Source organism: Macaca nemestrina, chromosome 12 (genome assembly GCF_043159975.1).
Source record: "Macaca nemestrina isolate mMacNem1 chromosome 12, mMacNem.hap1, whole genome shotgun sequence".
NCBI lineage: Eukaryota > Metazoa > Chordata > Mammalia > Primates > Cercopithecidae > Macaca > Macaca nemestrina.
This window is the reverse complement of record NC_092136.1, coordinates 42944090-42960995: the sequence shown is the minus strand read 5'-3', so window position 1 is coordinate 42960995 and position 16906 is coordinate 42944090. Positions and strand designations below refer to the sequence as shown.

At 33.9% G+C, this 16906-nt stretch overlaps 1 protein-coding gene across 8 annotated transcripts in view; it reads left to right on the top strand.

Moving 5' to 3' along the window:
• Positions 1-16906, top strand: part of LOC105487026 (growth arrest specific 2) — a 176329-nt gene that overhangs the window by 77674 nt on the left and 81749 nt on the right. For all 8 annotated transcript variants that reach the window (XM_011750294.3, XM_071074959.1, XM_011750292.3 and 5 more), the window contains one exon: positions 12090-12231. In XM_011750294.3, coding sequence (XP_011748596.1) covers positions 12090-12231 — 142 coding nt within the window. The remainder of the gene's footprint in view (positions 1-12089; positions 12232-16906) is intronic.

Sequence of the window (16906 nt, the reverse complement as noted above, 5' to 3'; positions counted from 1 at the left end):
ATATATGCACCTAACATGGGAGCTCCCAAATTTATAAAACAATTACCACTACACATAGGAAATGAGATAGATGGCAATACAGTAATAGTGAGGGACTCCAATACTCCACTGACAGCACTAGATAGATCATCAAAACAAAAAGTCAACAAAGAAACAGTGGACTTAAACTATACCCTAGAACAAATGGACTTAACAGATATTTACAGAACATTCTATCCAACAACTGTGGAATAAAGATTCTTTTCTTCAACACCTGGAACATTCTCTAAGATAGCCTACAAAACAAGTCTCAATAAATTTAAGAAAATTGAAATTATATCAAGTACTCTCTCAGACAACAGTGGAATAAATTTGGAAATTAACTCCAGAGAGAACCCTCAAAGCTATACAAATACATGGAAATTAAATAATCTGTTATTGATTTCATTGTGGACCCAAGGATCAAGATGAAAATTTAAAAATTCTTTGAACTGAATGATAACAATGATGCAACCAATTAAAATCTCTGGGATTCAGCAAAAGCAATGCTAAGAGGAAAATTCATAGCATTAATTGCCTACACCAGAAAGTCTGAAAGAGCACAAATAGACAATCTATGCTTATACCTCAAGGAACTAGAGAAACAAGAACAAACCAAACTCAAACCTAGGAGAACAAAAGAAATAACAAAGATCAGAGCAGAACTAAATGAAATTGAAACAATGACAAAAAATACAAAATATAAATGAAACAAAAAGCTTGTTCTTTGAAAAGATAAACAAAATTGATAGACCATTAATGAGATTAACCAAGAAAAGAAGAGAGAATTTCCAAATAAGCTCCAGATAGAAACAGGTCAGGTACGGTGGCTTACACCTGTAATCCCAGCACTTTGGGAGGCCAAGGTGGGCAGATCACCACGTTAGGAGTTGAAGATTAGCATGAACAACATTTTGAAACCCTGTCTCTACTAAAAAATAGAAAAATTAGCCGGGCGTGGTGGCACATGCCTGTAATTCCAGCTACTCAGAAGGTTGAGGCAGGAGAATCACTTGAACCCCGGGAGGTGAAGGCTGCAGTGAGCCGAGATTGTGCCATTGCACTCCAACCTGGGCGACACAGTAAGACTCTGTCTCAAAAAAAGAAGGAAGGAAGGAAGGAAGGAAGGAAGGAAGGAAGGAAGGAAGGAAGGAAGGAAGGAAGGAAGGAAGGAAGGAAGACAAAACAAAACAATAGATATTTCAACCAATAACACAGAAATACAAAAGACCATTTAAGGCTACTATGAACAAGTTTATGCACACAAGCTAGAAAACCTACATGAGATGAATAAATTCCTGGAAATATACAACCTTCCTAGATTAAACCAGGAAGAAATAGAAACTCTGAAGAGACCAATAACAAGTAGCAAGATTGAAACAGTAATTTTTAAAAATGCCAACAAAAAAAAGTTCAGGACCAGGAAGATTTACAGCTGAATTTTATCAGACATTCAAAGAAGAATTGGTACCAATCCTACTGAAACTGTTCCAAAAGATAGAGAAAGAGCTAATATTCCCTAAATCATTCTATTAATCAAGTATTACTCTAATACCAAAACCAGTAAAGGACATAACAAAAAAAGAAACCTACAGACCAATATCCCTGATGAACATAGATGAAAAGATCCTTAACAAAATATTAGCTAACCAAATTCAACAGCATATCCAAAAGATAATCCACCAAGATCAAGTGGGTTTCATACCAGGGATGCAAGGGTGGTTTAACAAGTCAATAAATGTGATATACCACATAAACAGAAGTAAAAACAAAAAACATACGATCATCTCAGTAGATGCAGAAAAGGCATTTGGCAATAATCCAGCATCCCTTGATAATTAAAACCGTCAGCAAAATTGGCATAGAAGGGACATACCTTAAGTTAATAAAAGCCATCTATGACAAATGTTTTACTGATCAGGGAAAAGTTTAAAACATTTCCCCTGAGAACCAGAACAAGATAAGGATGCCCACTTTTACCTCTTGTATTCAACATAGTACTGGAAGTCCTAGCGAGAGCAGTCAGACAAGAGAAAGAAATAAAGGGTATTCAAGCTAAGCACAGTGACTTACGACTATAATCCCAGCACTTTGGAAGGCTGAGGCAGGCAGATCATTTGAGGACAGGAGTTTGAGACCTGCCTGGCCAACATGGTGAAACATTGTCTCTACTAAAAATACAAAATTCATCCAGGCGCGAGGGCACACACCTGTAATCCCACCTACAAGGGAGGCTGAGGCACAAGACTAGCTTGAACCCGGGAGGTGGAGGTTGCAGTGAGCCAAGATCACGCCACTGCACTCCAGCCTGGGTGACACACACAGCAAGTCTCTGAAAAAAAAAAAGAAAGAAAGAAAAGAAAGAAAGGAAGGAAGGAAGGAAGGAAGGAAGGAAGGAAGGAAGGAAGGAAGGAAGGAAGGAAGGAGAAAAAAAGAAATAAAGGGCATTCAGATTAGTGAAGAGGAAGTCAAACTGTCGCTGTTTACTGATGATGTGGTCATATACCTAGAAAACCCTAAAGACTCCTTGAAAAAACTCCAGATCTGATTAATGAATTCAGTAATTCATACAAAATCAAAGTACACAAATCAGTAGCACTACCATATACCAACAATGACCAAGCTGAGAATCAAATCAAGAACTCAACCCCTTTTACAGTAGCTGCAAAAAATAATAAAATACTTAGCAGTCTACCTATCCAAGGAAGTGAAAGACCTCTACAAGGAAAACTGCAAAACACTGAGGAAAGAAATCATAGACAACACAAGCAAATGGAAACACATTTCATGCTCATGGATGGGTAGAATTAACATTGTGAAGATGACCATACTTCCAAAAGCAGTCTACAATGCAGTGCAATTTCCATCAAAATACAATCATCATTCTTTACATAGCTAGGAAAAAAAATCCTAAAATTCATATGGGACCAAAAAAGAGCCTGCATAGTCAAAGCAAGACTAAGCAAAAAGAACTAATCTGATGGCATCACATTACTTGATTTCAAACTATTCTGTAAGGATATAGTTACCAAAACAGTATGGTATGGTATAAAAATAGGGAAATAGACCAATGGAACAGAATATATAACCCAGAATAAAGCCAAATACAGCCAGCTGATCTTCAACAAAGCATACAAAAGCATAAATTGGAGAATGGACACCCTATTTCATAAATGGTGCTGGGAAGACTGGCAAATCCCATGTAGAAGAATGAAACTGGATCCCTGTCTCTCACCTTATATAAAAGTCAACTCTAAGATGACCTGAAACTGTAAAAATTCTGAAAGATAACATCAGGAAAAACTCTTCTAGACATTAGCCTAGACAAAGAGTTCATGACCAAGAACCCAAGAACAAGTGCAACAAAACAAAGATAAATAGATGGGACTTAACTAAAAAGCTTCTGCCCAGCAAAATAAGCAATCACCAGAGTAAACAGGCAACCCACAGTATGGGAGAAATATTCACAAACTATGCATGTGACAAAGGACTAATATCCAGAATCTACAAGGAACTCAAACAAGACAGCAAGAAAAAAATTGAATAATCCCATCGAAAAGTGGGCAAAGGACATGAATAGAAAATTCTCAAAAGAAGATATACAAATGGCCAACAAACACATGAAAAATGCTCAACATCACTAATTATCAGGGAAATGCAAATCAAAACCACAATGTGATGCCACCTTCTGCAAGAATGGTCGTAATTTAAAAATAAAAAAAAGTAGATGTTGGCCTGGATATGGTAAAAAAAGGAACACTTTTACACTGCTGGTGGGAAATTAAACTAGTACAACCACCACGGAAAACAGTATGGAAATTTCTTAAAGAACTAAAAGTACAAGTACAATTTGATCCAGCAATCCCACCACTGAGTATCTATCCAGAAGAAAATAATTCATTATATGAAAAAGACACTTACACACACATGTTTATAGCAGCACAGTTTGCAATTGCAAAAATATGGAACCAGCCTAAATGTCCATCAACCAAAAAGTGGATAAAATGTGGTGTATATATATATTGTGTGTGTGTATATATATTATGTTATATATATTATATATATATATATCATGGAATACTATTCAGTCATAAAATAGAGTGAAATAGTGGCATTCACAGCAACCTGAATGGAGTTGGAGACCATTATTCTAAGTGAAGTTACTCAGGAATGGAAAGTCAAACATTGTGTGTTCTCAGTTATAACTGGGAGCTAAGCTATGAAGATGCAAAGGCATAAGAAAAATATAATGGGCTATGGGGACTTTGGGGGAAGGGTGAGAGGGGTTCGAGGGATAAAAGACTGCACAATGGGTGCATTGAACACTGCTCAAGTGATGGCTGCACCAACATCTTAGAAATTATACCTAAAGAACTTAGTCATGTAATGAAACACCACCTGTCTCCCCAAAACTATTGAAATAATAATAATAGTAAATGTTACAATCTTTCTGTTACTACTCATTATGAACACTGAGATTTCTATTTAAATTTTTTCGATAGCCTCACCAATTGACTAATTTTAAAGTGTAGAACTAGACTTTTGGAGGTTTTAAGAAATTAATCTCAGTGTGTTCATATGCAAACGATTAGTTGGGAGAAGACAAGCTTTTCATAGTTGATGATGATTCCATGTGGATGGATATATAAATTAGGCACACAGTATAAAAAAATGGAAGGAATGCATTTGTTGTCAAACTTCCTGTACTTTCTCCTTTGGGAAGCATTTGTTGCTTCTCAAACTATCAATGACATAGTAACCTTTTTGCAGACATTATTTTAAAGCTTTGTTAAGGTATAATTAACGTGTAACAAAAATTACATGTATTTATGGTGTATTTGTGATGTTTTCATATATGTGTATATTGTGAAATGATTAAATCAAGATAATTAAAATATTCATCACCCCACTTACTTTTTTTGTGATGAGAACATTTAAAATCTTCTCTCTTAGCAATTATTGTGATACATTGTTATTAATAATAGTCACCAGGTTGTACAATAGATCTCCAGCACTTATTCATACTGGCTGACTGAATCTGTACCCTTGACTAGCATCTCCCAAGACCTCAACCCCTTTCTCCTACCCTTGGCAATCACCGTTCTCGTCCCTGACTTTATGAGTTCAACATTTTTAGATTTCACTTATTAGAGAAGCTTTCAGTTCACAGCAAAATTGAGTGGAAAGTACACCAGAATGGTATATTTGTTAACAGTCATTGAACCTACGTTAACACATTGTCACCCAAAGTCCATAGTTTTTAGGGTTCACTCTTAGTGTTAAACAGTATGTGTTTTTACAGATGACATGTATCCAATATAGTATCATACAGAATAGGTTCACTGACCTAACAATTCTGTGTATTCTACCTTTTCATCTGTCCCTCCCTGCTGACCCCTGATCTTTTTACTGTCTTCATGGTTTTGCCTTTCCAGATTGTCATATAGTTGGAATCATACAGTCTGTAGTATTTTTTAGATTGGCTTCTTTCACTTAGAAATATGCATTTAAAGTTCCACCATGTGTTTTAATGGTTTGATAGCGCCTTTTTTTTTTTTTTTTTTTGTAGCACCAAATAATCCATTGTCTGACTTTACCATCGTTTCTTTATTATTCATCTGCTAAAGGACATCTTGGTTGTTTCCAACGAATAGAACTGCTATAAGCATCCATGGGCAGATTTTTAGTAGATAATGTTTTCAACTCTTTTACATAGTAACTTTTATTGTCCATCTTGTAAGCCTGAGGCTTGAGGACTAGGTTTGACCTTCATTTCAAACATTAGTTTATATTACGCCAGAGATGATTTCAGATAATTCAAAATGCTGTACTTATTTGCCAACTTTGTCAGTTAAGTGATTAATTTCATGATTTCAGAGGAAGAAGGGTGTACTAAAACTCTGCTATGAGAAACTTGTTTTATATTTCCTTTTTATGCATGTGAATATTCCTATGGCATTACAGCATGAATATTGCACTAAAATTTTGATGTAAGATGTGTTCTATATAAAGTGGAATTTATCTTGGAGACAGAAAAAGGAGAAAGGGTCAATTTTGGATTCAAGCTTACTGTGTTCAACTGTCCTAAATCATAGCTCACTGCTTGAGGCACACGGTCTTACTGGAGAGTCCCCAGGAGAGGGTTAGGGTGCCACAAAAGTTTTTTTTCCTTTTAAAACATTTCTATAATTTTTATCTTAAAGACTATATTTTCATCATTTATCAAGCCACTTGATTGTTATAGTTAGACACCTTGATACTATGAATCAGGAAGGAAATAATTTTATTGAAAGAGATTATTTTTCTATTAAATATACAGTGAAACTAAAAGTAGCAAGGGGATACAGGCAGAAACATTAATTTCATCATGGAAAGAGTGACTTTATTGCCTGCCTATTTGAACGGTACACTTTATATACCCTTTGGAAAAGAAAAAATATTAGTTCTTGGCAAGCCTCGTGTCTTCATTTATCTCTTCTGTTTTATATCTCAAATGTCTACTTGGGGAGTAGTATGACTTAAACGTTTGTGATCAAGGGGAGTAGTATGACTTAAACTTTTGTGAAGAATGAATTATTTAAACTACCAGTATTAAATTTTCAGTTCACACAATGCAAGGGAACTAAAGATACCATTCTCTCAGTCTTTTTTCTTCTGACTTGAATAGGTGAAAGAGAATATATGATTCTTGATTTTAATGCTGCCTGGACAAACATTTGGGAGATAAATCAAATGTTGAAATATATTACCTTCAAGGCATTGGTGGGCTATCATGGAACAGTTGAAAGTGTAGGAGCATAAGAGACCAAATGATTTGGTTTGAACTGTGCATAAGCTCAGTTTCTTCATCTGGAAAATGGGGCTTCTCTTACCTACCCAATTCATTTAGTGGTGTTTTTTGAGAATTAAATAGGACAAGTCATATGAAAGTAAACATTGTGTACCTAGAGCACTGAAGGCACTTACAACACGAGTATCCTCCTCCCCACTCCCACCATAACTTTCAGGAAACAGTAAGTCAGTACCCCCTGTATGTAAAGCACCATATTTGGCACTGTGGCAGTGTAATGCTAAATAAGATCCTGGTTCTCCAGATGCAGATTATTACAACATTATAAATAGAATTAGTTATGAATGCGCTTCATGACACCGTAACTAGGACATACTGCAGCATATATGTACAATATTTGAAAATGATTTTCATGTTTGTATGTCTTAGTAACTACACCCAGGGTAACTACTGGATTTGATGGGAGTTGAGAGACATGGAGATGATTTAGGAGGGAAGCTAGTCAGGCAGTCAAACACCACACTTTATAAAACTCCAAATTGTAGCTTCACTGTCCCCCCATGAATGTGCTGTCTAATATGATAGCCACTAGCCACATGTGGGTATTTAAATTTAGGTTGATAAATGAAATAAATGCTTAAAAGTTCAAATATTCAATAGCCACATGTGGCTAATGACTACCATATTGGTTAGCCCAGATATAGGACATTTTTATCAATGTAGAAAGTTATATTAGAAAACTATTCAGAAGCTAAGGTTCAAATTTAGGGTAAAGATAAGAAGAAGTAAATTATTTGGCAGTCTATTTCTGAATTCTTATACCCATAATGGAAATAATGCAATGTTGGCAAGAAAATATGAGAGAAGGAAATCACAGATATTCAGTATGTTTTTACTTGCATTGATGACCTTTTCTGAATACTTACTAATACACTTCAATTAATTTGCACCCCAAGACACATAGTCAATGGGGTGTACATCTTGTTTTATGAACATCGTATAGCAGAGGAGACTGAAATATAGATTTTAAGTACATTTACCAATCACAGCATGAAGGGAAATATAGCTGAATTTGAACTCAGGTAATTGGACTCCAGAGGCCTACCTGGCAACTAATCTGAAAAGCAGTGGATTGAATTAGTAATAACAACCTTTAGAAGAAAATTTAACTTTTTTCTATTTATTGTCACCCATCTTGGTTGTTTCCTGACGGGAATGGGAAGGGCCCTTTTGGAATGCATAACTGTTCTCTTATAGGTCAATCAACCAATCTATCAGTATTTTAGAAGCTATAAGTTTGTATGTTGGATTAATCTTGTTGAGAGATAAAATTAGTAGAGTCTTGATGTTAGAAATTTTACTGTTGATCCTGTTGACTGCTTGCACACAATCCCAATAGCTTATTGGTAGTAACTTCTCATTTTGCTAACACAAAATATTGAATCCTACACTTTGGACACTATTGTACAATATAGCATGACTCTTGCTAGTGAGTGAGTGAGACTAAATTTCTGTCCAACTTAGGTTCAGCTTGACTGTTTTCTATTCATTATTCATATTCAGTAACTTTCAGAAAAGGTTTGAAGGTATTAAATTTTTCAGTTATGCTTTTCTGAATTTCTGGAAGGCATTTTATGCATGGTTATCCCATTAACTTAGTGAATTTTGAAGGCCTGGGAACATGTCCCTTGGGGATGTAAAACTTCTAATACAGAGTATTTGGTTCTGTTCTCAAGTCGATTATGATCTAGTTTGAGGAGGCAGTCTAGCATTCATTCATTCATTCATTCATCAATTCGTTTTTGAGAACATAATATTGTCTAAAAAAACTTTCCTGAGTAAACAAAGATAATATATAATTTAAATGTTGTAGTTATTTGAAGAATTGAGTGGTTAATACTGCTCAATATGCTCAATAAAACTAATATGGAAAACATATCAGGTGAACTATTGAAGGTTCTCTTTTAAATTCCTGATGAGCAGAGATCCTTATTTCTAGTTATATGTGATGGACTTGATAGGACTAATGAGTGTGACTTTAAAAAATCCTCAAATAAAATATTTTATATGGATGAAAATTGGAAGCTTCTATTCACACTGTTTACTATTTTCCAGTCTTCAGCTGGCATGGGAACACTCAATTTAACAGCTCTTCCTCAGAAGCAAACACCCCATAAATTACCTAAATGCCAAGTAGTTAGATCAGGGTTACTGCTAAATTCTTCTACACTGGGAATTCCCAAGTTTTTCAGTATCAATAGCCAGCATCATTTTATTTGTCTTAAAATGACTTTCCCATCTTCCAGTACAATTGCATTGAATTTTAAATAAATAGTGAGATTCTGGCATATGATAGGTACATGACTTTGTAAAGGGAAAATAAATGCTATTTTCATTTACACGCTTAGTGGTTGTCCTTGTAAATTCTTCAAGAGTGGGCTGAATGATATTTGAGGGCTTGTCACTTGTGCTGTTCTTTCAAAATGTACCCCTTGGTGGATTAAGTGTCAAATCAATCTCTTGCTTCTTCAGTGCAAAATGGATATTTTGTTCCTTTTTGCCCCATAGATCATGTACCTCATGTCATTTAGCAAGTCTGTAGCTATGTGACTTATTTTATACTTCCTAGATTACAATTTTTACCTGCAAACTCATATTGGTTTGAAGTGGTTTCACATGTCGTTTTTCCTGCCCACCAGGGATACAGGTGGTAGATCTTAAAGTGACTCATTGTTTGGATTTAATTATGTTCTTTTCCTAAACATAGTTTTTGCCTTATTCGTGTCTTTAAAAAGCTTTACCATCATCTCTTGGAGATTTTATTCAGCAGATTTAAAAAAAATATGTTTTGGCTGACATAACTTGCCTACTACTTTGATTTTTTTAATTTTGTAGTATTGATAAAACATAAAAGACACTAAAAATCCTATTACTTGTTTTGGAATTATATAAAATAAGTAAATGTTCCTTGATACATCAATCAATTCCTTTCCTCAAAGGCAGTTACTATCAATTAGGCAGGTCCTTCTTGAATTATTTCTAAATCTACATTCTATAACTATGTAAATATTTATATATGTATCACAATATATTTACATGCAATTTAACTTTATATATGGCCAATTATATTGCATGTATATACACACACACTAATGTGTACACATGTATATACATCATAAAATGATACATTATGGAACAAATATCTGTTTGCAAATTTGTTTCTGCTTAAGAGTATATTCTGAACATATTTCTGGTTCAATACATGTACATATGTTGTACTTTTATGATTATATAGAGTTTCATTGTATTTATATATTATATGCCATTCCACTAGCTCTCTTGATGTGTTTTTGTTTTTTTCCTATTCAATCAGTGTTGCAACAAATATACTTGTACATATATTTTAATCATGAATGCTATTTTATGTGTAGAATATATTCTTAGAAGTGAATTGCTAGACTTAAGGAATTTATATTTTAATTTCAATACATGCTAATTAATGCTTATGAATACGTTACAAGGGAGACATTATACTACACTATTTCTGATTGTTTTTATAACTCATCTAGGAAAGCATTCTTTTGAAAGCCATTAGTTGATATCTGGGCAAAATCATTTAAGGAAATATTGTTATATAGGTAACCCTATATATGGTTTATATAGCTATAGTGCTTGAAGTATGTATCTGTGTATTTATGCAGAAACTTTGATTGCATCTATCCTAAATCAAATTCAAGTTGCAACAAAGAGATGGATCTTTGAGATTAGACAGACATGCATTTTGAGTGACGTAGTAACTGAATGTTTTAAGTTGTTATATATATTCAAAAAATCCTTGGAACTCTAGTAAGAACTCTAGTAAGAGTTGCATGTTGGCAGGACTTCACCAATCCACCTTAGCCACTATTTTATTTTTTTATAACCATCCTTGTGAATGAGTTCAACAATCAACAATATTTTGGTTGTATTTAAGGGTTCACTGTGGATATAAGAAAGATTTTATAAATTTAAATCACAGAGTGCTTCTTCTTTGATTTTTTTGCTTGTTGAGGCAAAGTCCTATGCAGCCCAGCTCACCCAAAGGCATGGCTCATTCTTTCACATCATAAAGAATTACATTCTTTAGTTTCATGGAATGTCATGGAAATAAGTTATGTTCTATTAAAGAAAAAAGATAACACTTGGTATGGTTCCAAGGGAGATTTCCTGCTTAAAATTTTATGAGATGGTTAACAGAAAACTCTATCCAGTTTCACCCCCACCCTTATCTTAAGCACTTTCTTATCCCAGAATAGAAATGATGCAGAAAGTAAACAATCTATTTCAAGGTCGGATAGCAGAGTTCAGACCAGAATTATGTTTGTATTATATGCTATTGCTGTATCCTGTGGTTTAAAAGAAAATAGTCTGGAAAAAAGTCTGTAGAATGTTAGATTTTTGATAGAACATCTCACTCTGTCACCTAAGTTGGAGTGCGGTGGCATGATCAAGGTTCACTGCAGCCTCAACTTCCTGGGCTCAGGCAATTCTCCTGCCTCAGCTCCCTGAGCAGCTGGGACTACAGGTGCACACAGTATCTGGCTAATTTTTATTTGTAGAGATAGGATATACTATGTTGCCCAGGTTAGTTGCAAACTCCTGGACTCCAATCTTCCTACCTCGGCCTCCCAAAGTGCTGGGATTACAGGCACGAGCCACCACACACAGCAAATGTTATCATTACATTATTTTTAGCATTTCCCTTTCTTGGTATTGATGATTGAGACTTGTGATGTTAAATAATTCCGCTGCTCTCTTTTGACTTTATAATTCTTGTGTAATTTTTACAGTATGTGTTTATACCTGTAAGAATGCAGGTGTATATATGTTATATGTATATCATATTCCTATAATATATTTGTGTTTCTCCCATTCCTCTTTCACCAATGAGAAATACATTAATAAGTACTTTGTGAAAAATACTGATAGAATGCTTAGATGAAAGGGAAGGCCATAAAAATTATAGAAGAGAAAGAGAAGCGGCAGCCCGAGCCAAGAAAAGTACTTAACTATCTTTCCTTCTAGGTACGAAAAAGAAAAGGATATGTGCTTGCAGGAACACATTTTCAGTCCCTTACTGCCAGGTTAATTGCATAGCATTATATTTCCTTTCTAGGGTTCTTCACAAGCCTATTTATTGGCATGAGGTCATTCCAAAGCATTTTGTTGAAAACATGTTTTTAAAACATCATTGTGCTAACTTTGACAGATTTCTCCTAGAATGAATTTCTTTATTTTTCAGAATCTACCATTGAAGAAGATCCCATGCAAAGCCAATGCACCCTCGGGCTCCTTTTTTGCCCGAGACAATACAGCAAATTTCTTATCCTGGTGCCGAGATTTAGGGGTGGATGAAACATGTCTATTTGAATCGGAAGGTTTGGGTATGTATTTCCTTCAGAATTTTCGTTGATAAGATACTCAAGTTATCTTTTGTCTTTGTCAGTATAGCCATCAAAAAGTTTTCTGTATGATGTCATTTTGCAGATTATCAGCTTAAAAAGTCTGAGTTTGTTGAAAACTTGCAGGTTTGCGGCTAACTTGATACTTTGAAAATAGAAAAATGAATATGCCCTCTTACTATTGGTTACCTCATGGATACAAGAATAGAAACAGAAGTAGCACAATTCTTTCCGAGCTAAATACAAGGGCCATTAGTGTAAAACTGTGGGTATTTGGAAAACACAGGGCCAAATTTTACCCCCAGACTTTGATCTGGATTAAAGGGTAGCTGTGCATGTTCTAGCCATAGAGAGCACTCTGGTCTGTTCACCTCTACAGCAGTATGGAAACACTATTGCCCATACGCTCTACCTTTATTGAAACTACAGATTATTAGTTCATTTATTTATTTTTTAGTGAGTTAAAAATCAGGCAAGAAAACAAGAGACTGATATCATCAAAGATGTTGAATTAAAAGACAGATACCTTAGTGCCTACACCTACTGAGATAACTGTCTAGATTTCTGTAGTTGTGTTCTGATTGGATTTTGGCAAAGTCACTTCCAAATCGTAGAATGAGCTGATTTCTTTGGAAGAAAACATATATTGGAGCATTCAGTGTTTCAATACCACTCCATATACTAGGATAAAATGTTGAAACTTTCCTTGTAGGCTCCACCACAGTATAACTCGAATATGTAAAATAATAGAACTAAAGGCTCATTTTTGCAAAATGCAACCAAGTTGAGAAAGGAGACATCTAGAGAAAAAACCTTTGCTTTCTTTTTGCCTGAAGCCTTAAAAAGTCGACTTAATAGGTCATACAATACAGAATATTAATATCAAAGTAAGCTGAGCATCCTTCAGAGAGAACAAGTATACAAATTACCTTCCAAACAGCCAAAACGCCTATTGCCCTTAGGCCCCATTCCCATGCGTAACCTAGGAAATTTATGGAAACAGCTGAAATCTTACTCATTTTATCTGCTTAAGGAAATCTGTATTTGTTCTCAGAGGAGTTGGTGTGATATGGCAAAGAAATACCATCAAGTTTCTGAAAATTCTCTTAGCAAAGATGGGAACAGCATAAATTTAGCCTGGGGGAATATTCTAGACCTGAATTTAAAAAAAGGAAACAGAATAATCTCACAGTAGTCTGCTGTATACAATAGTGTGCTCATGAAATGCTCAGTAAATAAATCAGCTTTTGATTATTATTACCATTTCCTCATATCAAAGTAAAAAAATTTGGTGGAAGATGTGTGTGTACATAGATAATACCTGTTTTTCAGTCCTGTGGTTAATTTACAGATCAATTTTAACTTTCAGGTTTGTAGGAAACCATGTGAGTGGAGGATTATAGGAAGGGGGTATAGAAGAATTATTTGCACAATTAAATAAAATCACTTACAAGATCTGGTAAATGTTAAGATCTTGTAAAAATGTATAGCCATAAAATCAAATCTTAGTAACAAGTAGTACACTCTGCACGTGTGGACAATTAACATCACGATTTAAAATTCTACAGTGCCTCTGAATTGCCAAAGAACAATCACATGGAGAACTATCGTTAATTTGCTAGTCTATTCATTGTACAATTTTTCATTAAAGAAGTATTTTCTCAGTGATTACTATAGGTGAAATTGGTTAATAAAATCTATGAATGTAAATATGGTCTTGTCTTATTTTCTCATTGTCCATGACTTCTTTTGTTATTCGAACTAATAAAATTTTCCTGTGGACACCGAAAAGAATCCATCTAATATTAAATCCTCTCTGCTAGAAATAGCACTATAGGTGAAGGTTCTCATGGGTATTTACTTTGATGGCTTTTAAAAACTCCATTCAAATAATAATACATTTTACCCTAAAATTATAAAGTTTAAAGCAACTTATATAATGACCCTGGTACATAAATGCATATTCTGTAGCAAACAAAATTATGTCAGGAAGAACTTTTAGATGCCCTACTTCTTCAGTCTGTTTGAAAAAATATATTCTGACATTATAAAATGTCCGTAATTTATATTATATATATATAATTGTACAAAAATTTTTGTACAATTTTTAAAGGTTATAAAAATTTAAAAATCATTTCTAAACTTATCAGTACCAAGTTAAGTTAATTAGTTAGGTTTTCCAGTTGCTGCTCAATGAAAAGATACATTTTCAATTTCTCCTGCTCAGAATAGAACCCAAAGTGATATATAATAGGCTCTAAGGATGTAATAGAAGGGGGTCAATATTATGGCATTGACTTTAGGATTAGTCAGAGAAAGGAAACAGCTGTGCTCATAGATGTTCATGATAATCAGGAGGAAGCACAATAAGAAATTCCATTTCCACAAGTGGAACCCTTTCTCCTTGTTTTCATAATCATTATTATTATTATTATTATTATTATTCATTATGGGTGAGGAGGAGATTGAGCCGCTGCTGATGACTTTGGACTCTACTTGCAGAAGTGACTTTCTTGAAACAATAACACTGTGTCCTCTGCTTGATGTCTTTTAACACTTCACTTTTGAAAGGAAATTTAGGGCAAGGCTTTTTTTTTTTTTTTTTTACCTCAAGATTTCATTTCAGTGGCACAGAAGATGAAGCACATCCTTTGTGTCCTAGTGTTTTGAACAGCAAATAAAATGAAAAGATGCTCTGATGAACGGGAAAAAAATGTGTTTGAATGATAAAGTAGATCACTGGAGAGTGCGTATGAAGAGGCTTCTGTGTTTAGCTGTTCAAAGGTCTTTGCCTGCATAAAGCATCCTTATCTTTGTGGCAACTGATATGCTACCCTCTGTTGCAGTGCTTTTTTGTACAAGTATTTGTTAGAGGATCTTGATTCACAACTCACTGTTCTCTTTTCACAACAGCTAATGACAAGAAACCTCAGTGGGTGAGGGAAGGTGTGCAAGGGATGAACTGGGGAGAATGGAGAGCAACTAATTCCATATGTTTATGTCATGCTTCTTGTCTTTTTTATGCTTGGCAGGTAACTTCCTATGCCACATACAGGGTTTAACCTGCAATTTATACTCTGTGGCATTCTTTAGAGATAATTTTTCCTCTGTAGAATGTCCGTTCTTAGATCATATGTTCGCTACATCCTGAACTGTTTCAGAAATAAACCTATAGAAAAGTGGACATGAAGAACCTATTAGCAAAAGACTTATAAAAATCCAATTAAGATATTAAAATATTGGACACTTTAGTAATAAGGTAGATGTGAATAAAAGCTATGAAAAAATAGCTAAATTAAGAAAATTATATAGTTAGTATTGGTAAGTATATATTATATCAGAATCTTCCATACATTGCTGAAGAAAATTGGAAATTGGCATGCTTTCTTTGGAAGGCAATTTGATATTATATATCAAAGACCTCAGAAATATTTATACACTTTGATTAAGTTCTTCTGCTTCCAAAAATGTATTAAAAGGCAATTAGTAGAGATAGGAACCAGAATGTCTACTGAAACATTAACAAAAAATAGCTGGAACCCATGATATTTGGTAGCAGCTTAAACAAATTGTAGTCATCCATAGATACCATCCAAAGATAATATTCTTGAAACTATTTAAGGATATGGGAAATATGATATATGATTAACATGAGGTCACCCGTTTGTGTCTATATGTAACAATAAAATTTAATATTCAGACTTTGAAAGAAAAATAAATAGTAATTAGGTTGTAAATTATATCATTTTCTTTAATTATCTATTAACAAACAAACTTAAGATAGTGAACAATTATGGCATGTAATCTGAAACATGAACAATTGATTTATATTATGCAATTGGACCAATTAGCCTAGAGATTTATTGACATAAAATTTTATACATCAGTATATTAAAAGGATTTTTCACATTGTTGAAGTTAAACTGATATTTTAAGTGATTACAGAATTCTATGCTGTATCATAACAAAGGTTTTTGCGTGGTCTGTGGAGCATGTTGTAACCAGAAGGGTCTACGTATAACCCTCACTCTGACCCCTGCTGTTCAAACCATGTTGACATACAAGTGACAAGAGAAACATTTCTTTTCATTACTCTGATATATTAAGATGAACAACAGTTTCATTCGATTCCTTTAAAATATTTAGGATTGTGCTTTAAGGTAAAAAGATGAGCATAAATATTTTGAATTCAGAAGTATGTAGTTGATAGTTGATCAGTCTATAAACAAAATAGACCCCAATAATTATTTCATAAGGAATTAATTTTTAGTGTAGAGTTAAAAAATATATATCTATAGAAGGCTCTAGGTGTGAAAGCATTTATATTTTCAATTTCACCAAAATGTAAAAGTTATTGGACTGTATTAATGAATAATCTTGCTAACAGTAAATTTAGTAATTTTTCAAATGTTCATTTAAATAAAAAATTTAAGCACGTTTTCTAGAATGATGTTGAGTGTTTTTATGGGGCTCATTTTTACAATTTAAATTAAGATCAGAAATCTATACTTTATTTTCAAGCTTAGAAAGTTTTCAATTATGAATCATAAAATTGATGGTTTTATGTCATTTTTTACCAAGATATTTTGAGTAACCATTTTCTTAAATTACTGCTAGTCTTTCTGTACAGTTTATTATTTGTAATTTACATTGGCCT